The 23,907-nt window shown below is 43.8% G+C and overlaps 1 protein-coding gene across 2 annotated transcripts; it reads right to left on the bottom strand.

The window, feature by feature from the left end:
- Positions 1–566: 566 nt before the first annotated feature.
- MEST (mesoderm specific transcript) lies at positions 567–12,667 on the bottom strand. Of its 2 annotated transcripts, none has more exons than XM_061414726.1 (12): positions 12,414–12,667; positions 9,083–9,237; positions 7,200–7,279; positions 6,714–6,791; positions 6,454–6,590; positions 6,263–6,321; positions 5,130–5,170; positions 4,544–4,614; positions 4,193–4,294; positions 2,792–2,868; positions 1,895–1,958; positions 567–1,010 (listed from the first exon to the last, which is right to left on the bottom strand). In XM_061414726.1, the coding sequence occupies exons 1-12, from the start codon at positions 12,437–12,439 to the stop codon at positions 893–895; spliced, it is 1,008 nt and encodes a 335-aa protein (XP_061270710.1). In that variant the 5' UTR covers positions 12,440–12,667; the 3' UTR covers positions 567–892. The 2 variants fall into 2 exon arrangements, with proteins under 2 accessions (XP_061270710.1, XP_061270711.1); XM_061414727.1 differs by having other exon boundaries at positions 6,454–6,560; positions 12,414–12,653.
- Positions 12,668–23,907: the final 11,240 nt, after the last annotated feature.

Genomic DNA, 23,907 nt, shown 5'->3' with positions numbered 1-23,907 from the left:
CGAGAAGTTAAGCAGTCAGTATACATTCAGCCCGGTGACTTGGACTGTACAACGTTCCCCTCCTCTCCACTAGCTCAGGAGGGACAATGCTTCTATGCACTGAGGTATGAAGAGTCTGACTGTTATAAGCTGGAAGGATGAGTTCTAACAGCAAAATAACAGTAAATCTCTGGCACAAATGCTACTGTCTTTAATGTCCTGTGATTTTAGGAAATTCTGTAAATAGCTTGGATTTAGTTCAGTTTACTCAAATGAAATGTTTAAGGTCTGCTAGAGTATCTGCTGGTTTAGTATCTATATATATAATAAGTGTAGGGAAATCATAGTCTTGAAGTATACTTAGAATACTGCATTATTTAAACCAAAGTCTAACAAAATGTCTACAACTAGAAGCAGCTAATGAAACTAAATCCAAAGTTATGACAAGGGAAACTCACTCTCACTTGAAGCTGTACCACTTAGAGAACTCAAAGCCATTCGAGGCAAGGTGAAGGCAGCACCTTTAGATAATTCCAAACCAGGCCAGAAATCAGCATTTCCAAATACTTCAGAAAAGTCCACAGAAGTGTTTCAAAGACTTTTATGCAAAAGAATATCTATCTTTCTGCATCAGTGAGTGGTAGTGCCCATCATAATTTCCTGTGTAACACAAAGACAAAGGCAAGTCCATACACTTGATCAGATGTCAAAGGAATGGGAGGTGGACCATCCGGTCACCTTACAGCTTCTGCTGGCTTTTTACTATGTGCTGTTCACCAGTGTGAGTCAGGTGGACTTTAGTGAGAGAATAGTGTCTGGTGGCCAGGACCTCTTTTGGGCATTTCTTCCTAAGTGGATTACACGACAGATAAGGGAACAGGGGAGGGAATACAGGGGAGCTACTCTTTCCAGCTCAGAAGGAGTTGATGAAGCCCATATATGCATTCAAGAAGCCCATGGGATCCTCTAGCTGTGGATAGTGGCTAATGTGGTCATCCAGAATCGACACTGTGGACCGCGGCAGCGTTTTCCTAGTGGAAGAGAACAGCATGGAGGTGAACTTGAGGCTGGAGGGAGGGAGAGGGGTGTAAGCCAGTGGGCAGCCCTAGTAAACGCCCCTGTGGACATACCACACTGGAAAGAACCAACAAAGAGCTTATTCACCTTCTACTTTGGAATTGTATCTTTAGGCAGATAAACACGCCAATTCCATTTATAATGTATACAGACTAGTTTTTAAATATTCCAACAGACCACAATGTGAAAATGCAACACACGTGCAACATGGGTCAGAGCAGGATGACTCCCAGCTCCTTAGGTAAGTGGCCACTCAGCAACTCACTGTGAGTGAAGACAAAAGACCTTGCTTACCCTGAGGAGATGAGAGGGCAGTCTGTTTAAAATTAAATGCAAGCTATTTACTACTGGGTTCTTTCTACTAGGCCATGTGAAGGTATGGAACATTTTCATGTGACATTGTCAATCAAGCACTCATATTCCGACACCTTCCGACTAAGTACCTAGAGAGCAGAACAACCTGAGAAGGCACTTTTGCACAGCTCTCTCTTCCCGCACAGTCTCCGCAGCTGAGGCCAATGAGTGGCTTTACAATCAAACTTAAAGCAAACAGTTAAAATATATCCACTTCCATTCCTTGGTTCACACAATAGCTTTTTCTTACCTGTACACCTTGGAACATGTAGAGTGACACATGTAGACTGATAACCATGATAGTGAAAACAGGCTGTATAAACCAAGAGAATGTATAACTGAATTTCTTCATCTTTACACTATGTGAGAATTAAGATTTCCCCAGTTCATCCAGTGAAGTCAGAGACAGGCTAGCGCAACAGCCCTCAACGGGCAGTCCTGTTCACCACTGTCAGGAAAACAAAGACCCCTGAGGGAGACTCACCTGTACAGCTCCAAAAACTCGGGATAGGGGTTCACCGGATCCAATGGCCCATAGATAAAATGAACTAGGAGAAGGGAGAGGAATGAATTATTAACAGCTTTCACACCATAAAATCACCCCTCAAAATTTTTTTCTTTAAATAATTTTTTAATAATAGAAAACGTAGCTTCTTTCAATAAGTAGTTTACAAGGAACATATGAGAATAAGCCTAAAAATTAGTCCATTTGAGACCTTTTCACCTATAAACACCCATTCATTCTCTTCCTCTCTTCTTTGCCCTGGACCAAAAGGTATAAGCCCCACTTCCAACATTTCCATTTTATAAATCCAGGAGACTGTCATTCTTTTAAGTCTCTCTTCACTTGTAATTGACCCTTGACATTTGAAATCAACCAATGATATCCTGAACACTAATTATTCTATGTGAGACCATGCACTGTTTTTCAATCCATAGGAATGAAAAGACAAATGAGCAGAAACCACCTATAAGCCTCTTGATTAGTAATCTAAACAGTCTGTCGTCCCAGCAGTTCAGCACTGAACGTGGCGACTACCGACAGTGCACAGCACAGAAAGTGGTCTAATCGCACTGACAGACACCAGCGCCTTCTGTGATAGGAACGCAATATTTTATATACTTCTCTACAACACATGTCCCTGGTTTCCAGATTAAATACAGGGGGCCAGTTATATCTGAACTCCAAATAATGAATTTTTTTTAGTATGTCTCAAATACTGCACAGCATATACTTATCCTAAATACATATCTGTTGTTTATCTGAAATTTATTTTCAAATTTAGCTGGGTATCTTGTATCTTGATTTGCTAGGTCTGGCAATTATTTAAGCCCATGGTCCCTCAGTTTTCCTGCCAGGAAGTAACACAGAAATACTCACTGGGAATAGATACAGAGGCAAGGGCTCCCACCCAGCGTCTTCTAAACTTCTTCCTCTGATTGATGTACTGCAAGAGACTGCAGGACAGACAAGTCAGCAAGAGTAAAACAGGAAACTTCTATTGTTCTGTGGATGCAAAGGCCTGACAGGAACCACAAGGAACACCATCTATGTTTTCTTAATCCAGAAGCACCTTGCTATTCCTGGGAATGGCCCGCTTAACTTACTCATTTCTCTTAACCTCTGGAGTTCACTACTACGTAGCTATGGCAGTGATCATGCCTACTATCAATGTCAGAATTAATGGTTCTCTGTGTTTATGAAGCAGGGACTGAGATCTAGGAAGGCTGGAAATTACTTTGGATTAAAAGTGACTAAAGTCTGAGTCTAAAGTTCTGATTTTGGCTCCACCACTAACTAGCTCTGTGACTCAAAAGTTGTTAGTAACCTTTCACCTCAGTTTTCTCATCTTTAAGAGGACTCAACTACAAGATCTGTAAATTGACATCTGCTTCTAAAATTCTCAGGGTAGAAGAAGTTCATGAGCACAAAGCTTCATCTCCTGCATTATCCACAGATAAAATGGAGGAGGAGCCCTTTCCCCACAGTGTAAGATGTCAGAACTCAAACTCGTGTGCTCTAATAACTGTGCCTGGCAACTGTTTTTGTGAACTTAAAACATCACCTTGTAGAACTTTCTTGAAAATACAAGGGAATTTTAAAAGAGGCCTTTGTTTTCCAATTTTTTTTATATTAAAATGAATCTTCAAAGATCCCAGGTGAGTTTGAGGTGAGGAGGAGGAATGACTCCTTTGACCTCACAATTTCCAGCAGAGCCACCAGTTAAAACACTGGAAGCTACACTGACCCAGCTGGCAAAGAGGCCGTATCCCAAGCAGTTCTGGATATCCTATCTCAAGGTCCCTCTGTGAAAGCAGCTACATTCTCATTTGAACCAAAGGATGGGAATTCTTTGTACAAGACAGAGAATCCTCCCTTCTCAGTCCCTGTTGCTATAGAAAGGATGCAAAAAAGTAAGAAATCTGTACTTTGAGAGAGGAATTAGGCACCTTTCAGAATTATACATTTTGAAGTACTTACTATTGCCAAAAAGTCCAAAGACAATTTACCAGTCAATCAGCCAGTTACAAACTGAATTAGCACTGGAATTTGCAGTTGTTTACCCAAACTTTTTGTACCAAATGGCTTAGGCTCAGTGGTTACTATTCTCAATTTCTTTCTTTCTTAGAAAGTACAGAGCAGGACTTCTTGGTTTGCCTCATACGTCATAAGCACTCTTCTTGGAAGTTATGAAAGCAAAGAACAGAACACAATCCCACATCTTTTCCCTACTTCCCCAAATAAGTGTCTCTGGAAACCAAAACAAAGGTTATTTCTTACCTGTCAATAACCAAGTTCCCATCATTGTTGCGTATCCCTGCCCACATGTCCCACAGCTCACTCTCAGAAGGTCGGGTGTATGGCCCAAAGACGGGGGTGAGACTGAATAAGTCCAAAAAAGCAGAAAGGCTAAGTGTGAGAAGAGCTCAGTACATCAAGTATGATTGGCACTTCAGGTCACCTATGTCCAGCCCTTGACTGGTTTTTATGAATTCCTCCTACTACTTGCCTGGCAAGTGGTCAACACCTTTAAAGTATCAAGCCCTAAGATCTGGCCCAGAGCTTTAATGCAGCAACTTTTCACTACGCTGTTCCTGGGCTGAAGTAAGTCCATCTTTAACAATAACTTACCCTCGAGAGAATACGAAGAAGTTCATCAACCGTGTGAGGATGGGTGACAGCATGCCTCCATCTTTGAGAAGCTATAGGTATAAAAGTAAAAATCAGGATTCCAAGGAAAGAAGACAACTAGCCAGGATATAAAGTTTTATACTAGGAACTAAAAAAGGACTTTAACTAAATCCACTGGATTTCAGTTTCTTAATTTGCTTACCCACATTCTTTTCTCATAGATGACAAAGCTACTTCTAATTTCCTTTAAGATTACATTCTACACTGATATATTTGATTTTAGGATCCCATTTTGTTGAAACATCATGCTAATATCCTAAGTCTTTAGATAGCTGTATTTCTCCAAAAATAGTTATTGATCTCAATTTCAGAAATAAAGCTTTGTTTATATAGGGTTACTTCTACTGCTTTGCTTTTCCTTTATTAAGGAAAAAATTAACTTTATTAACATGTAAGTTCAGGAAGAAATAGATTTTTTAACTACAGCCTGTGGCAGCAGGTATGGGCCCTTGTAAAGGTTCCAGCATTACAGAGATCAGTATAAATTTGAAAAACTATTAAAGAGCTGGTCGATGGAGTAACCAACCTTTTGTAGAAGGAGAGGACGGTGAGTCTCAGGAAATATACCTGTAGGAGAAGAGACTTAAGTTAGTCATTTACCAACAATTTTAGGCCAAACAGAGACTCATCATCAAAGGCTAGTCACCCTATTAATCACCTTAGTGGCTATTACTGCCAAAAACAGAATTACAAATAAAAACTTAGTACTGTCATTTATTAATTCTCCAGGGCATTGTGTTTACCAGGTCAGATTCTATCCCACTGGAATTACTTTCCCCACTGCAGAGAAAAGGGAAAAATATGTCTCAGTCATCCACACTGGCAATGACTAGACTTGCTCCCCTTAGTGATTCCACCCATTCCTTGGAATGCATAGTGTTGTTACTGTTTGGGGCTGCAAAGGAAACCAGAGATTTTTTAGGAAGTGTAGGTCCTTAAACCTAGTTTTTCCATTTCCTTTTTTTTTTTCCCCCGAGTCTGTGGGAGAAAGCTATGAGCATGACTGATAAAAAGATTCCTCTCCCCATCTGCCCTTAAGGTAGTCTAAGGTATTTGAGGGACACCTGGATATATTCATGGATTTACAAGCCAGGCTCAATGGCAGGCAAAGAACAGGAAACATCTCCAAAAGGTCTAATTAAGGGTTCTCTAACTTGCAACTGAAACTTGGCACTGCTGTGAATTGAGAGTTTCCGACACAAACCACGACAGTGTTAGAAGCACGTGTGGCTTCATCTTCAGTCTGCAGAACCCACTGCAGTTGTCGCAGAGATGGTGAAGCATCATCTGCACTCCCCACTGCTTCTAATTACAGCTGTTACCAGACCCACCGTGAGATCTTGCTGGAATATGCATTAAACACATTTAAAAATCTTACTATACCCTATCTTACGGTAACACATCTTTTTATTAACTTACATCAAGATAATCAGTTTCCTTTGTAATCTTATTTTCTATATTAAAAAACATTATTCTGAGAAAGGGTCAGTAAATCTCTTCAGACTACAAAAGTGGTCATGGCACAGGAGAGGTAAAGATCCACTCCTTTCTGTGGGTCTGTTCGCAGTACCATCAGACGACCATTTAGACGTCACTGCCGTTTCTAAACGTGGCCCTTCTAGGCTACACCTCGCTTCCCACCCTCCTCCATGCAATTACCTCCATTTGACAGACACAGACTCTTGATTGTAAGCCGACCAGATCGATTCTGCTTGAATCTAGAGATGGGAGGGAAACACAGCTAACTGAGCCAGTGAAGATGAACTCCCAAGAGGGAAAAGGCCCAGAAAGAATGTACTTCTACCATCTTAGACGAGTGCGACCTGTAGGAACGTCAGCGCCTCACTGACCTGTAGAGCAGCTCCTGAGCCACGGTGTCCCCGTAGTCGTGAGACAACAGGTTGATCCTGCGGCTCTGGAGCCCCAAATGTCGCAGAAGTGCCTCCACGATGCTGGCCTGCTCAAATATGGAATAGTGATGTGGCCTCTAGAGAAAGGAGAGCCCAGACACACAGGATGAAGTTGAGGCTGCAGGTCTGTCTGCCAGGCCGATCCCTTCATCCTCACCTACCCCCACCCCTCAACGCTGTACCATCTAGATGCCGCTTACCGGTTTGTCACTGAAGCCAAAGCCTAGGAAATCAAGGGCAATCACTCGATGAAACCTGAGGGTCAGACCTTCCCAAATCTACAAAAGAGAAAGGGATGGTTTGGTCCTAATCCTTCTCCTCGTCTCCAACCTACAGGAACAAAGGAGTTTCATCCCTATCTCAGCTTAACAGACAGCCTTTGATAAAGGGAAAGTCTCATGAAACCACCACAGGCCCACAAATGATCCTCTCGGAAAGTGCTTTATTCCTAATAATTAATCTCCATTGATGGAGGAACTCGAGCACTTTTTAACTTGGCAATGATCCCTCCCAGATTGCCAAAGACGTTTTTTTTTTAACTCCCTTACAGTAAATGAGAAACTGTTCTACATTTAATCCTATTTTATTAAGCAACTCAGATACGTAAAAGCCTTCTGCTGTTGCAAGAAAATCCTTGATTTTGGATTTTAAAGGCATAGTAGGACCCAGAAGTCTGATTTTATTACCTTGTACCAATCATAGCTGGATGTTGGAAAGCCGTGTAAAAGCACGACAATCTCCGGACTTCCAACCACACCCACAGAGTCTGGGAAGGAGAGAGAACAGTTAGGCCAACTCTAAGAAAATAACTTTGAAGATGTAAAAAAAATCTAAGTAATCTGGTATAAAGGTCAAGAAACACTCACCAAATTAATGACATTAATACATTTCTTTTTAAAATGCAAGCTTATTGCTTTAGGTAAGAACAGGCATTTGATAACTATTTTCTTTTATCCAGTATACTTAAAAATTGTAAATACAGCTAATACTTTATACAAACTTTAAGTGGAGCATAGTCTATAAAAATACTGAATCACTAATGTTCTACACAGAAACTAATTGTAAATCAACTATACTTCATTTTAATGTAAATAGCTCACTTTATATGAAAATACTTGATGGCAGACTGCTTACTTTCACCTAGGTTTTTAAAATATTTCCCTATTTCTCCCTTTATTCTGTATTATTGTTATATAAATTGCTTTTCCACAGTAAAGTTTCACAGTTATTAAAAGTACACTCACAATTTACAAACTACAAGTTCTGTGCACCTATTAGTAATGAACAGCCTCACAAAAATTCCCTAAAATATAGTAACTCTTTTCCACTCACTGAGCTCAGTTTATGCTGTTTGCCCAACACTATCATTTCCCGCATTGGAGACTCAGTCAAATATTAAAAGCGTAATGCTCGACTACTGCAAAATTCTAACAACTATAAAAAAGGTTAATCAACATAATCATGAACATTTTTAAATTTATAAACATCTTTTATATTAGCCAAGCATTTAAAGAGTAAGGAGCCTTGCTAATAGTATTAGATTAAAACTGATAGATTCATATACCACCATTGGCATGAGAATTTGATAATGAGGTTTATAAAAATAATTTGTTAAAAGCAATTAAAAATTTTATATACTTTAGCCTAGACATCTTAGTCTTGAGAATCCACACAAATCATTTCATTTACAAGTAGTACTGTTTGAAAAAAAATAAGGAAAAAATTAACACATACATGAAGATTTCCCCTCAACATTAACTATTTAAAGCACTGAAAAACTGGAAACAATCTAAGTGACCAACATAAAGAAAATTATATACTTACTTTTTATTGAGTACAGCAAATGAGAGGAGGTCAGGAGCAATAATGAAAAACGGTTTATGACAAACATTTTTCGTTATTGCTCTTGACCCCCGCCCAAAAGTAATCTTTTCCGATCTCATTTCTCATTTTCTCTACCTATAAAATGAGAAGAACAGCACCTACCTCCAAGTACTGTTGTAAAGATTAAATGAAATAATGACGGTTGAAAACGTAATTCAATGTCTACCATAAGGTAATAAGCAGTCGATAAGTAGCAGTAATGACAATAATTATTAGCAAGTTAATTTATACAAAGGTATAATATTTAAATCACATTCAGTTATGCATGTAAGAAATAATCTTTATAGAAAAATAAAACTCCAGGGTAGGGGAGGAACAGAACCACTGGTAGCTGTGTCTATGAATGCTGTTTATATTACCTGACACTAGGGGCGCTCACAAGAGAAAAGCCAGTACTGTCTATCAATACAAACCAGACCGCAAAGTAAATGAACAAGTCAGTCTGCAGACAGGAATCTCAATTCCACCACCCTCTCTCCCTCCCAGCAGTTTTCTGTGAGCTTCCCTGCTGTCAAGGTAATGAGAGAAATTAGTCCATTCCTCCAAATGAACACTGCACAGGAAAAAAAAAGGGTTTTTGCCTTCATCGCGGAGGGGCGACAGAGACCAATGGATGCAAAATAACTACCTCGGTGGGACCCAAGGGACCTTTTACATGCAGTGTTCCGAAGAGCCCTGTTCTTACCTTGGTAGAAGATGCGCAGTCCCTTGTAGGTGAAAAATTTGCCTGACGACTTCCATGAGTGAAGAGCGGGGGAAAGCTGCGGGGGCGGGATGTGCAGATAGGCCGCAAGCAGGGGCACCGCCAACAGCCCCACCTGTACCCACCACTCCCGCATCCTGTAGGAAAATCAGAAACCTGTTGTGAGCGGTCAGGTGACAATGCGCACGATCTGCAAGCCCCAAACCGGTCAAGTAGGGGGTGGATTTCTGCGCTGTGTGGTGACTGCCTTGTCCTCCATGTCAACCATGGCAGAAAATGTACTCTGCCTCCTACGGCCATTGCCGTATTTGGTCGTCGTTCTAATTTTAAGGGAAAATAGATTATTTTCATATGTAACTTTCCCCCTCAACTTCTCCCCACTTTAACTCTGCAGCCCCTCCCCTTGTGCTGTAGAGGTTTTTATATAAAGTAAAAGGAAGACAAGTTACTTAAGTAACTACATTGGCTTTTATCAAGGCATTCCTGGGGGGATGGGGGTATTTCCCTCATATTTACTTTAAAAGCTCTACAACCTACCCACTGGCCCCCGCCCCAGTAAAATGTTTTAAATATATATTTTTTTAACTCATTTAAAAAAATACGTAGTGACATCACATGTACTTAAGCAGAGAGCTGCTCTTGATTTTCTAGTGTTTATCAACCCTCTGACTCCAGTGAAGCCCAGTTTGATACTACTATATAGATTTGGGCTGAGAAACTGGTAGGGGTAAAGAGTGTGAAAGTAAGAAGATAGGTGCTTTGTACATTCCAACATAAGCAGCTTTGTCATGACCCTGAATATCTAATCTCTTAAGGCAGTGGAGCAGCAGATTTTATTTCTGCTTTTTTTAGCACTCTTAAGGAAGCACCCCTATTTATTTATTAGCATGCTCCTTACTCCCCATCTCCCCCCACACCCAAAAGGAGGCAGAGAATCTGAGAACTGATTTTGTTTTGGGGAGGAGGGCAGTGATTTACACACCCAACTTTTTCATGCCCATGACTTTGAAGGTCCAGGTCAGTTTATCCACAATAACAAGTGCTAAACAGGAATTAGAAACAGTCCCCTCAGTTTCTAGTTTATAACTCCTGAGGGTCACCAAAGAAAGAATTATCAGTTGAATGGATGTTCTCTTAAAAGTAGCCAGAATGGAAGGAAATACCTCCTAAAACTAAGAATTACGAAGAACACAGAACTATAAATAAGCGGAATTCATTGTGAAAGCCCTGGTGGAAATGGCTTTGTCTGGACACACACCCTTCCATCATATTACCTATAATCTGGTCACAATCCCTAACAAACTAATATTTATTTTAGAGCTTTTTTTTTTTTTTTAATAACTTGTGGTTTTATGTCCACAGAGAACCTCAGCTCCTTTGCCTATTTTAAGGCATACCAAGGCAGTCTCCCCACCCCCCGCCTCCCCGAAGTATATGTCCATAAAATAGTCAGTGACTTGGTTCTTTTAAGGTAGAAAGATTAAGAAATGATTAGAAAAAGTACCCTGAACATGATCATTATATCACAGTATTCACCCCGTAACAGTAATAGGCTGCATCCCATTATCTCCTTAAAAGGTGAGGTGACAAAAGGTATTATTAGGTTTAGGTTATCATTTCTCCGTGCTACCTGTCCTGGACATACATTTTCACTTGTGCATTTCATCCTTCCTGATCTCCCAATACTTCTCATTCATTTACAGGTTCCAGCAGCTGTGTATCTGCAGTGACTCAGCAGAGAGTCAGGGAGGGGATACTAGAGGAGGGGAGCAGGAGGCAGCTCCCCCCTCCATTCCTGGGGTTGAAGTGGTGGCGGGGGGCAGTGGTAGCCCCAGGAATGAACAGACGCTGTTTCTGGACACCACCATCCGCCACCTCTTCCTTCTCTTTTACTCTAAGAATGCAAAGAGGCAACCCCTCACGAAGCCATAAATTTAATTACTTCAGTAAAAATGCCCCTAATAATATTTTAGGATTGTTAGTATGAAAGCAGTCAGGCAGTCAGTAGGTAAAATGGATTAAACATTTTTTGACTAAAATCTCCATTATTTGATGAGCCAAGAATTAAGAATATAAATTCAGCAAATGCCAGTAACAAACCTTCCAGAAATTAATGAACATTTACGAGCCTTTATCTTGTAAATAGGAAAAATGCACACATTTAATACCACCAAACCTGCCCACTTTAGAGCATCGAGGTGAGACTATGAGCTACTTTGTGCGTGTGTGTGTGTGTGCTAAGACGCTCAATCGTGTCCGACTCTTTGTAACCCCATAGACTGTAGCCCACCAGTCTCCTCTGTTCATGGGATTTTTCAAGCAAGAACACTGGAGTGGGGATCTTTCCTTCTCCAGGGGATCTTCCCAACCCAAGGATGGAACCTGCGTCTCTTGCGTCTCCTGCATCAAATGGAGGATTCTTTACCACTGCGCCATTTGGGAAGCCCAATACTTTGTAAACCAGTGCAAATAATTCATGTGTAATATTATGACAGTTTGGTCACATCATTCTCACTTGGCTTCCTGTTACTTAAATCTAAAAAATACTTACGCCTTGGTGATAACACACTGCCAGTTCTAGTCACACCTATGCGGTAACTCATGCCACAACGACCGCAGGGTCTTCAAACCCTCAATCACGCCAAAGCAAAATCCAGGTCTAGAAACCCTACATCGCGCCAAGGTGATGCCAGAGTCTAAACATCTTAAGTCGCGTCAAGTGAAACCCAGGTCTAGAAACACTCAATTATACCAAGACGGTATTGGGGTCTAAAAATCGTCGTTTGTGCAGGGGTGACGAGAGGATCTAAAAATCTTCTATCGCACCATGGCGATGCCGGGGTCTAAAAATTCTCAATCATGTCAGGGTGATACTGAGGTCTAAACATTCTAAATTACATCAGAGTAGTACCAGGGTCTAAAAATCTTAACCCTAGGGCATACCAGGGTCTAGAAACCCTAAATCGCACAGGGCGACGCCCAGGGTCCAGAAATTCTAAATTGCATCAGAGCGATACCGGGGTCTAGAAATCCTAATTTAGGACACTCCAGCATTCTTCTGAACATTCTACAGCATTCGGGCGAGACATCTCCTCCCAAGCAGGTAGAGCGGGCTCAGAGGACAAGAACACATGCCCCCCCCCCCCCGACCTCCCGAGATTTTCCCCTCCAGTGCACGAGTGCCGGTCCGGTAGCCCCAGCTCCGACCGGCAACGTCTTACCTGCTAGCCCGCACCCTATTTGGGGACAGAGGCTCCAAGCCAGGCACACATTGCCACCGCCACCCCACCCCTGGCGCCCGCCACGCACCCACCTGCGGAGACGATCTCGGCGCACCATGGTGGTGTCTTAGCCCATGCCGCCTGCACGCCGGCCCAGAGCAAAGGGCGCGCTGCAGCGCCTGCAGCCGTGCAGGGCTGGCCGGCAGCAGGGCGCAGCCCACGGCCCAGGAGGGCGGCGCGGCCGCGGCAGGCGGCCACCGGGGTGGGCGCTGCGGCAATGCGCGAAGGCGCGGTTGCCGCAGAGGAGGCGCCACCCGCCGGGATGCACCAGGAGGTGCTCGTGGCCGCGGCAGCGCGGAGCGAGTGGGCACCGACTTTTAGAGCCCACCCGCGCCCCGCCCCTGGCCCGCCCACCGCGCCGCAGTGCCCCTCCCGCTGAAGCCACCTCCCCTCCTCGCAGCCCTGCTGCTGGCGCCCCTCCTAGTGCAGCTCCGGGGGGCGGGGGGGGGGGCACTTTCAGGGGTGTTGACCCCACCAGCACCCCACTGCTCCTTCACGGCCCCCTACCCTGAACCACAGGTTCTACAAACAAAAACCCTCCTCCGGCGAATTAACAATGGAGGTAGAGACCACAAATTCCTGAGACCCCCCCAACACCACCCCCAGACCACCCATAAGCCCCCCCCAAAGCCCCAAAGGTGGCCGCTCCACCTCAAATGCAGTAAGACCCAGGGTTGTGGGCTGCTGCTTTTGCCTGGCGATCCTCGCGGAGGCAGGGGGGCACCGCACAAGCGCCCGCGGCAAAGCAGCGGTCCGTAAACTCCCAGCACCTCCTAGGTCCCTAACTGCAGGGATTTAAGCTGAGCTGGGCCTACCTCTGAGCTATTCGGCGGATTCATGGGACGGCCGCTCAGAAGCAAAAGAAAAAGGGGTGGGTGGGATGGCAAAACTTGCGGAAAAGCAAGGCTCTTTTTCGCGCGCGGCCACGGCCGCGGGCTTGTCCTCTGCGGCAGCGCTACGTGGTCCGCACGCCCGAGCCCTGCCGCAGCCCTCCCGCGGTACCCACTCCCAGCACCGACCCGACCCGAGCCAGGAGGGGTGATAGGCACAGGACATGAGACTAAAGCGCCCTTTATTTGTGTAAGACTGAATCACAATGTGAGGGCCCCAATGGTACCGAAAAGAGGGAAGGGTTTTTTCCCCCTTCATCCACAATCCTTTAAAAGGCATTTATCAAGTACCTTTGAAGAGAAAAGTGTAGAGAATCAGAGTGTGTGTTCCGTTTTTTGGCTGTAAATGGAAATCCTGACAAACGTGCGGGCTGCGCTGCCGGCTCCCTCCAGAGGGGGCGCTGCAGGCCTCCCTTCCACTCGCGCCCACCGCGGCCGCTCCGCTGCCCAGAGCGCGGGCGAGCCAGAGTTCCGACATCCCGGGCTTGAAAGGCTCGGCCAGCCGAGGCCACCGGGCGCCTCACAGGGTGCCAGGGAGCTGAGGGGTGCCAGTTGGACACAGGAGAAACCGCTGTCTGTGAACGTTGTCACCAAAAACGTGCGGCGCGGTCCAGGGTTCACCTCTACTGATGTCGCCTCAGAGGTTCCTGAAACAGTGCTAACTGAGCACCTCCAGAACGCTAAGAGCTAACGGTGCAAAGGCCAAGGAGAAATGGCCCCGGGAACCGCTCCCCCCCACCCCACTCCCACCCCCGCCAAAGCGAGATGCTGACCATCTGGTAGGGATGACACCCAAGAACTGACAACGGCTTAAAATTTCCCTTTAATTTCCTGGCAACGTTTTGTGACAGGTTGGTCCCCTCCCCTCAACACACAAGCCCCTCAAAGGCCGAGCCCAAGTATTATTCACCTTTTGTATCCCCAAGAGCCCGCCAAGGCACTGGCCACAAAGCAGGCCCCTAATAAATACTGCATGAATAAGTGCAAGAATTTGAGGGCGCACAGGGGAGGAAGTAATTAAGGAGAAGGGGGAAAGGGTTGTTTCGAATGATGAATAGACATTTACCAGAGACAAAGGGCATTCTAACCAGAGGGGACGGCATTCGAGAAGCACCGGAGGTGCAGGACCGCATGACCTTTGGGGAAAATTGCAAACCCTTTGGGCTACGGAGATGAGAGGCAAAAAATTAGGCTAGAAGGAGTATTTCATCTTAAGGAGTTTACAATTTGTCTTAAAGAATATGAGGAGCCACCGCTGGATTTAAACCCTTTACGGCCTTAATTGGTTACTTAATGAAATTTCAATTACTCCCCTTAACAAGCAGAGGATTACCTGTTTTAACGAACCGCCACCTTTTAAGGACGGAATTAATTACTGAGCAAAATTTAAATCAGTCCTTTCAACAAAATAAAGACTTTCCTATTTTAACTAAGAGAACAATATAAAACAAACTTGGCATTATAGTTTCTCATAGTCATTGTCAATGGAACCTATGAGTCCTACAAGCAATTCCCTACTTTTATTCTCACCACACCAGAAGCACCAGCATCCAAGATGAAGGAAATTTTGTATTTAATGGACTGTGTGCTCACAAAGGATCTTATTCTGAAAGCCAAGGAACATGTCCACCCACATGGAACAAGTGGGCAGACAGGAGGGGAGACCGCTGGGGTGGGGGAGGGGTGGGGACAAGGGAAGTGCTTAAAGACAAGTGAAATTCTAATGCTCTCCACAAACCCTCCCGGACACAGGGCTAGGAAAACGTTCCTAGGAGAAGTAAGTTGCAAAGGACTTCAAATCTCTAACTCGTTTAGCTGAAGGAAGCATTCCTGTTTGGAAGAACCTCCCAGCGCACAGGCAAGGAGTCTGAAAAATGAAGAGGATACCAGGAGAGATCAGCTTGGCTAAAGCCAGGAGAAAATGCTAGAGAATGCCCCAGGAGCCAAACAGTTAATGAGTTTTCTAACTGTGCTCGACTTACAGAGAGAAGCTTCCTCCACCAGGGGAGAATCTGGCCCAAAGTATAAAACATTTTAAGTGCCTGAGAAAACATGTAACCGTACATAAATCCAAAGCCTGCCTCTGGCTGGCTCTCAGTGCACTCTTTCAGCTCTTAGACACAAATACCACACTTGACCGAGATCACAGATAGCAGCATTCCCTCAACCCACAGCTTATCATACATTCTTGTCACATTCCAATTCTCAGACAGTCTCACATAGTAAGACCTCAGATTTGTGCAAGGATGAGGGTAGAAAGTTTGACATTTATTAGCCTGCTGATGTGCAACAGCAGTGCAAGATCAGCAGGGCTGATTTGAATATTTTTTGAACCCCAGTTTGAGACCCTAGTTTGTCATTACAATGACAAACACTAAGATATTTATGGAGACAACAGGACAGAACTGAGACTGCCACTTTCAAGAGCCAAAATTATCGATTCAAATAAAGAAGTTCAAGATGGGGGAAACCTGGTTGAACAGCAGCACATAAAGAGACTCATGATTTTAGTTGACAGTGAGTCTGTGATATGTCTCCAAAAAACCCATAGCAGACTGTAGACTGTAATTAGAGAAGCACCCAGAATAAGCTAATCCTGCTTTATTTGCTAGTTAGACCTCAAGGAAAGTGTTTTATTTTGTTCTACAGACCAGATATTATTAAGAGACACATAAACAGGAATTTGTTCAGAGAAGACTAAAATGCATTGCAAATTATGTCACTGAAGGTATAAAAGCTGTCATATTTTAAACTCCTACTATAGCATGAATCCTTACTCAGTTTATCCCTAATTCTCATAATAAATCGCTAGATAAGTATTTTCATCTACATTTTTCAGAGAAAGATACAGCAGCTCAGAGCACTGTTAGTATGGTAAAGGACTGTGAACTGAACACAGATGCGTTCTGGCTCCAAAGCTGGCGTTCTTTCCACTACCCCACACTGCCTCCCTGTTTAAAATAACCGGGCATATTTAGTTGGAAGAAAAGAAGCCTTGTGGAATGAGTGGAAGAAGGAAATGTGTTAGCAGTGCTCAAATATTTGTGGAAGCAGCATTAGATGTTTAGACGTTTTATTCTGTATGGCTCCAATGAGTGCAAATTGTAGAGAAACAGATGTCGATTCAACATAAAGAATTTTCCAATAGTCAGGGTTGTCTAGAGAGACTGGGTATCTCAGCCATGTGGAGACGTGACAAGTTTGCCATCTCTAGGGGCTGGGCAGTCCTGTGGCAGGTATGCAAGTTCTGGATGAATGCATGAATGACCTTTAAGGTCTTGTCCCATCTGATAGAAACTAAGGCTCAGAGAGGTGCTGGAACTTGGCCAGGGTGACCCCCTCCCTGATGGGTCAGATCCACAACAAGATCTTTCCTGGGTGTTCCTCAGCCCAGAGCACTTTGTACAACATGATGCTTCAAGCTGGGGGCAAGACAAATTGAAGAAATTATCCATACAGTCATGTCAACCTCCCTCTCAATTCAATTTAACCCATATATCCAAAAAGCCACTGGTGTCTTCCTTTCCTCTTCAGGCTCATTTTTGGGGAGAAGCAAGGGAGCTGAATAACCCATTAACCAGATAAGATAAACCTAAGAGACAGATTACAGTAATACTGAGCACCCCTAAAGTATCTTTACACACCCTGTGCATTACTGGACACATCCCATAATCCCACATTCGGTCCTGTTTTGCTGTTCCACACCTGGAATACATCTTGCACACAGAGATAAATGAGTTTAAGAATTCGATATGAATCCTATCTTGCATTTTTATAGTTCTTTACACTTTCATGTATATTATCTCATCTGATGCTCATCACAGTCCTCTAAGGAAAACAGTTGTGTTTTTTTTTTGTTTGTTTTTTGTGTTTTTTTTTTTTTCCCAGTCAGACAAGCGATTTTCTAGCTGCCTGGGGAAGAAAGGGCTACAGCACAGAACTCGCTTTTTTTTTTTAAAAACTACATTCCACATTAGATTATTCCTCCAGCCTGGATGAGTCAAACCAGAAGCAGGTGTTTTGCTTTTCCTCGATTGCTATCAACACCTCACACCTTCAGCTGTCCTCCTCCACCAGTCCCTCCAGTGCCCCCACCCCCGCTACTACCGCAGCGCTTTGTCATGAACCTGCGCACCCCGCTCTCGGCTGCTCCAACTCCCAGAGAGAGCCACCCACCCAGCGCCGCGCGGGTGCGCCCCCCGTATCCCCCCAGCCCCGACATTCGTCCAGACCCGTGTGGCTGGACCTTCCCAACCACCCAGGATGTCCCACAGCGGGAAGACGCAGCTTCCCGGCAACTCGAGACCCGATTTCCTGAAGGGGTGGTTAAGCAGGCTGAGATTCGGACGAGGGTTAGTGGACTTTTGTGTTCTCGTCCGACCCTGAGGTTCTACGATACGATGACTGAGGAGGACCTCGCCCACGTGGCCCTCGAGTGGTGCTCACACCTCGTGCGGCCACCCACCAACCCCAGCGTAGTCCGGCACGCCTCAGCCGGCCTCACGGCCTCCCGGGCCACTATCACTCACAGCTTGGCCCCAGGGTTGGTGTGGTCCACGCACACTAGTCACTTACCCCGAGTGTGCTCATTCCCACTCATCGGGTGGGCTGGGAGGGTAAAGGTGGCGGGACATTTCTTCCCTGCCCGTCTCCTAGCTGATTTAGTTAAGACTTGGGCTACAAGACTCCATGGTTGGGGGACCAGATTGCGCATGCGCCTCCCGTGGTGAGCACTCCTCAGTCTGACCCCGGTCCCAAGGAAGACCCAGCCAAGCCACCGAATACCCGGCTCAGGGCTAGAGCGTCGCCACCTCCGAGCTCATGCCCATCGCCCCCGAGCCAACCTGTGCTGCTACCTGTCGGGCGTCAGCGCCACCTATTGAGAAGGGTATGAAATGGCAGGCTGTGCCTCGAACAAGAAGAGGCTGAATAAACGAATAAACTTTTACAGGGCCCAATTTGCGTACTTTTATGTGATAAAACTGAAGGCCAAGAAGTGATACTTTGATTAGTTATTAACCGAGATCTTTGGTGAGCCTTCCATATCTCAACTATTTCCCTATCTTCATAGTTATCCTGCTGCTGCTGCTGCTAACTCGCTTCAGTCGTGTCCGACTCTGTGCGACCCCATAGACGGCAGCCCACCAGGCTCCCCCGTCCCTGGGATTCTCCAGGCAAGAACACTGGAGTGGATTGCCATTTCCTTCTCCAATGCAGGAAAGTGAAAAATGAAAGTGAAGTCGCTCAGTCGTGTCTGACTCTTAGCGACCCCGTGGACTGCAGCCTACCAGGCTCCTCCGTCCATGGGATTTTCCAGGCAAGAGTACTGGAGTGGGGTGCCATTAGACTCCCAAATCTACGTCTCCGGCCCTTCCCTCTATCCCAAACTCTAGATCCATATATTTGACTGCCTTCTGTTCCTCTTCACATAAATGAAGAGGCCCACTTACGTCTTATAATCCACAAGGGCTAAGTGAAATTCCTTACCCTTTATGTATCTTCTCCTTCCCACACTACAAACTGATTCCTCCCCCTTCCCCAGAACCTGTGTTACCTTCTGTATTCTCTATCACTGTTAATGGCATCATTAGCCACTCCAATCTCCTCCAATACCTGTCGCCTGATGGAATGGGACTAAAAGGCAAGCAGCCCTGGGTACAAATCCGAGCAAGTTCCCTCCTTCCTCCTTCTTCCTTCCCCCTTCTCTTCAACTTACCTCCAAAGTATCTTGAATTCATCTTGCTTCCCTCTATTTGCAACAAACAGTTCCCTTGTTCAGGCTTCATTATCTCTCACCTGGACTACTGCCTCCTAATTGGTTTTCCAGGTCTCCACAATCACACCTTTCTAATCCAGTATTCACACACCTGCCAAAAGTGGCCTTTCTAAAATGCAAATCAGATCACATCTCCCTTCATCTGGAAACTCTTTACTAACTCCTATTTCCAATGCTAAATTCAAGCTCTGTCACTGGTCATGGAAAACACTTCAAAAATCTGGTCTTTCCTTTACTCTAGTATCTTCTCTCTTACACCCCTACCTCACCTACCTCCCCAAATTTCATAATCTGACCAAATGTTGCTAATTGTAGTTCTTCCCTGTGTGGGAACCACACAAAACAGTGTGGTTTCTATTCTCCATGCCTTTACACATGTTCTGTCCCCAAATACTTTATTCCCCACTTTGTCTATCTAAAAAGTTCATTCCTTAAAATTCAACTTTGGTGTCACAACCTCTTACAAGCCTTCCCCACAAGCTTCCTATAGATATATTACTCCCTCAGTGCTATCTCTGCCCCTTGTACAAACATTTGTTGATCACTATGTGCCAAACTCTTATGCTAAACTCTTTATGTACATTATATTATTTAATTCTGATGATAATGCTGTCAAGGGACTATTATTATCCTAATTTTATGAATGAGAAAATTGAGGCTTTGAAAGAAGAAGGTGCTTGCCCAAGGTTGCAAAGCTAGTAAGTTGTGGAGCCAGGATTTGAACCCAGATATGTCTGCTCCTGTTTATCTATTCATCAAAAAGTTTTGTAGAATTAAAATGATATTTGAAAAATCACAGATCACCTTTTAAAAGTATTAATGCTTACAGAATTTTTTAAAGGAAAAACACACAGCTGTCCTAGTCTAGTAGATGGAAATAAGAGTGTTCTAATTTAAACTGATGCTATAGAAGGCCAAATAAATAGCCTTGATGTCTGGAGAAGGAAATGGCAACCCACTCCAGTGTTCTTGCCTTGAGAATCCCAGGGACGGGGGAGCCTGGTGGGTTGCCGTCTGTGGGGTTGCACGGAGTCGGACACGACTGAAGCAACTTAGCAGCTGTTGGAGAAGGAAGTGGCAACCCACTCTAGTATTCTTGCCCGGAGAATCCTGTGGACAGAGGAGTCTGGTGGGCTGCTGTCCATGGGGTCGCAGAGAGTACGGATACGACTGAAGTGACTTAGCAAGCATGCATGCATTGGAGAAGGAAATGGCAACCCACTCCAGTATTCTTGCCTGGAGAATCCCAGGAACGGAGGAGCCTGGTTGGCTGCCTTCTATGGGGTCACACAGAGTCGGACACGACTGAAGCGACTTAGCAGCACCAACAGACTAAATAAGGAAACAATTCTGCTATTGTTCTGTATAATTTATTCTTATTATATGAATGTTGTGTGTGTTGTTTTTTTTTTGGCTAAGGGGCTGTTGATTGTAAACCATTAATAAGTAGACTTTTTTTTTCAAAACTCCTTCTGGATAAGAGTAGAGAGAGAAAGCTAAATTGAACAAGTCATCATACAATGTTCAAAAACTTACCAGCGATGGGGATACCAACATACCGTGAGGGATGTATGATGTCTTAATAAGTTAATATGTTTGAAGAGAAGAGTTTCTAGCACAGAGGACATGCTATTGTTAAGAACTTCAATAGTTCCCAATTCAGTGGTAAAGACAAATACATAAGCTGATGAGTGACTAATATAGCTGTGAACAAAGCTCTGTGGGAGTTCCCAGAGGAGGAGGGGCCTGAGGATCAGCCAGGAATTAGGAAGTGGGGGCAGGGAACAAGATGGCACCCAGCAGGGAGCTAGTTGCTAGAACCAGAGCAACACCACCTAACTTCTGCAGAATCATTTTATCTGTTGATAGATCTTTTACTACTGAAACCTCTGTTTCTTAGAACCTCTAAAGTTTAACGTTTCCTTACTCTGGGGTCTTGGCCACCTGGCAAAAGAGCAAGACTTTCACCCAGATGACATGAGAGTATGGCGGAGGGGAGAAGATGAGACTGAAGCATGCGATGGGGTGACCCAGTACTCCAGAGAAGCCCCAGCCCCACCCACAAATCCAGTTGGGATAATCAGAACTCCAGGAGGTCCTGGGAAGAGGAAAACACACTTCCCAGGAAAGGCAAGCACATTCCCATCCCCAGGCTCCAGCCCTTCCCTACCAGAGGAGAAACAGATGGGCACAGACTTAGTGCTGTGTGCAGTGAGCAGGAAGGAAGGACTGAGGCCATCATCCAGCTTGGCAGGCCCTGCCCAAGAAGGCCCACCTTTTTCCGCCAAACCCATGCCAAGTGTTTAGTACACTAACTCAGTGTTTCCCAAGCCAAATGACATGGAAGGCTGCTTAAAAGTCTACATTCTTTACCACAGACCATTAACTTTATATGTAGGCAAAACATATTTATGTTCCTCCCGTTCTTCAATAAACAGAGTAAAGAAACTTTCTGTGGGTAGTTCACTCTGGACCAGTGAAATGAGAGCAGCTATTCTGATGGGAATAACTAATGAGATACATACAGGAAAAAAGAAGTTAAACATGAAACAGAGGAACACTGTTGGTAGAATTGAATAGATACAACTTTTTTGGAGGGCATTTTGGCAATAGCTATTAAAATCGATCCGGCAATTCCACTTTGCCAAATTTATTCTATGTGTATACTCCCTGACATGTGTCCAAGGATGAACAATGCTGCATTATTTGGAAAAATAATCTTTTTAACTGAAAACAATCTAAGTAGCCATCTATAAGGTGCTGACTATGAGGCTGAAAAACGTAAAGTTTTTCAGTTTGCATGAAAAAGCAAGGTTCAAGGTTCAAAACAGTGTATGTATTATAATCCTACTTGCATAAAAACACATGTGTACAATATAACTAAATATTTTTAAATTTACAATATCAATATATTTATATACGTATTAGAAATCCCTGGAAAGATCCAGATTTGGCAAAGTGGCAGCTTAGGTACAAATTTGGTCTACAGGGAGATTTATTTATTGTTTTTTATTTTGTTTTGTTTTAAATTTGAATGTGAATGCCTGTGGGAAAGGGCTCTCATAAAGTCCTCTTTACTCTCTAGTCTTACACCCTTCAGTTCCCCCAGTTGTTACTTGACCTGGCCCCTAAATGCAAGTGAGGATAGATGCAGGCCCTTTGTGGGTAGCTGGAGGCATGCTTTTAGTATTTACTTTCCACTTCTATTCTATAAGCAAACATGACATTTATGACTTAAGGGAGGGTGGAGTGGAGACTGACATGTTTCCATGTCAGAGAAAAGAAGGACTAGAGGAAAATAAGGATCCTGAAAGATGAGACACTGATATGGAAGCTATTGCTACAGTCAAGATAAGAAACAAGCAGAGTCTGAACCAGGCGGTAACAGCAAGGACGAATTGTGAAACCCAGATTTGAAACTCCTTTTAAAATCCCTTATCAGCCAGTGCAGTTAAAGGAATGTACAGGCTTTGTTTCCTCCTTCTTTCCTGTCATGAAAAATTGCAGCCTGTGGTTTATCACATGGGCCGCTGGGCATGGCCCTGTTGTGCTCTGCAGGAATCCAACTCTGTTCTTAGCGCTCCTGGAGAGCCTCATGCTCCTGTACCTGTGAGTTAATTTCTTTTCCTCCACCATGTTGGCACCAATGGGACAGAAAGTGGGAGTCTTTAGCACCAAAGATACAGCAGAAATGAACCTTGGATGTGCCTGTACAGAGTCTACCAGAATGTACTGTCCTGGCCTCTATCTACCTTGTAGGCTCGTGGCTTCCACAGTTAACATAATATTAGAAACCCTAATAGTCTGAAAATAAGAGTAAAGCTTTACCTTAAAATAAGAACAAGGAAAACTTCCAAATGAAATGTTCCCTTGTTTTTGGCAGCTGCTAATAGCAGCTGGTATGAGAGTCCTGGACACCATACTTTGCTCTTTGATCTGCTGGAAATTCTTCAGTTGAATGAAATTACTTATTTGAAAAGATTTCGTTGAATTTAGGCTGGTATTTCACGGACTTTCTCTTCTGTAGTCTGAACAGTGGGGAATGCAGCATGGTGCTAAATTGGGGAGATTGGGTCACAAATAAAGTCCAATTCGTGGATTACTCTTTTTTTTTTTTTTTTGGCCTGGCTCGTTGAAAGAGAGAGAGAGGAACCAGAGGTTTTACAACCATAAGAGGGGGTACATTCCATCTATGATTCACGCTACCCCCATTCCCACTGTCTCTGTCCCACAGCATTATGCCTGTCATAGACATTCAGGTACTTCAGTGCAAATCCACTGAGTTCACACAAGTATCCCAAATGATCATCAGCTGAAGCATGGATACATAAAATGTGGCATATGCATATAATAGAATATTATTTGTCAACAAAAGGGACTGAAGTACTCATACATGGTATACCATCGATGAACCTTGAAAACATGCTAACTAAAAGAAGTCAGACACAAAAGACCACATATTATATGGTTCTGTTTCTACAAAATGTCAAGACTAGGCAAATCTATAGAGACCTAAAGTAGATTAGTGGCTGCCTAGGGCTGGGATAGGAAGCGGGGAAGGGAGTCATTGCTAATAGTTACAGGGACTTTGGGGATGGAAGTGGTGAGTATCAAATTAGTAGTAGTAATAGTTATACAATTATATAATAAAACCACTTATATTTTAAATAAGTGAATATGTTATATAAAGTATATCTCAATAAAGTCATTATTGAAAAATAAAAGGAAGAAAAGATGAGTATAAAATAAAACATTAGTTTAAAAAGCTGAAGTGGCTTATAATATCAAAAAAAGATAAAAAGATTTTGTAACAAGGAACATTCCCATGGATAAAGAAGGATTTCACAGTGAAATGGGAAT

The sequence above is a fragment of the Bos javanicus genome, chromosome 4 (assembly GCF_032452875.1).
Source record: "Bos javanicus breed banteng chromosome 4, ARS-OSU_banteng_1.0, whole genome shotgun sequence".
NCBI classification, from domain to species: domain Eukaryota; kingdom Metazoa; phylum Chordata; class Mammalia; order Artiodactyla; family Bovidae; genus Bos; species Bos javanicus.
This window is presented reverse-complemented; position numbering and strand designations above follow the sequence as displayed.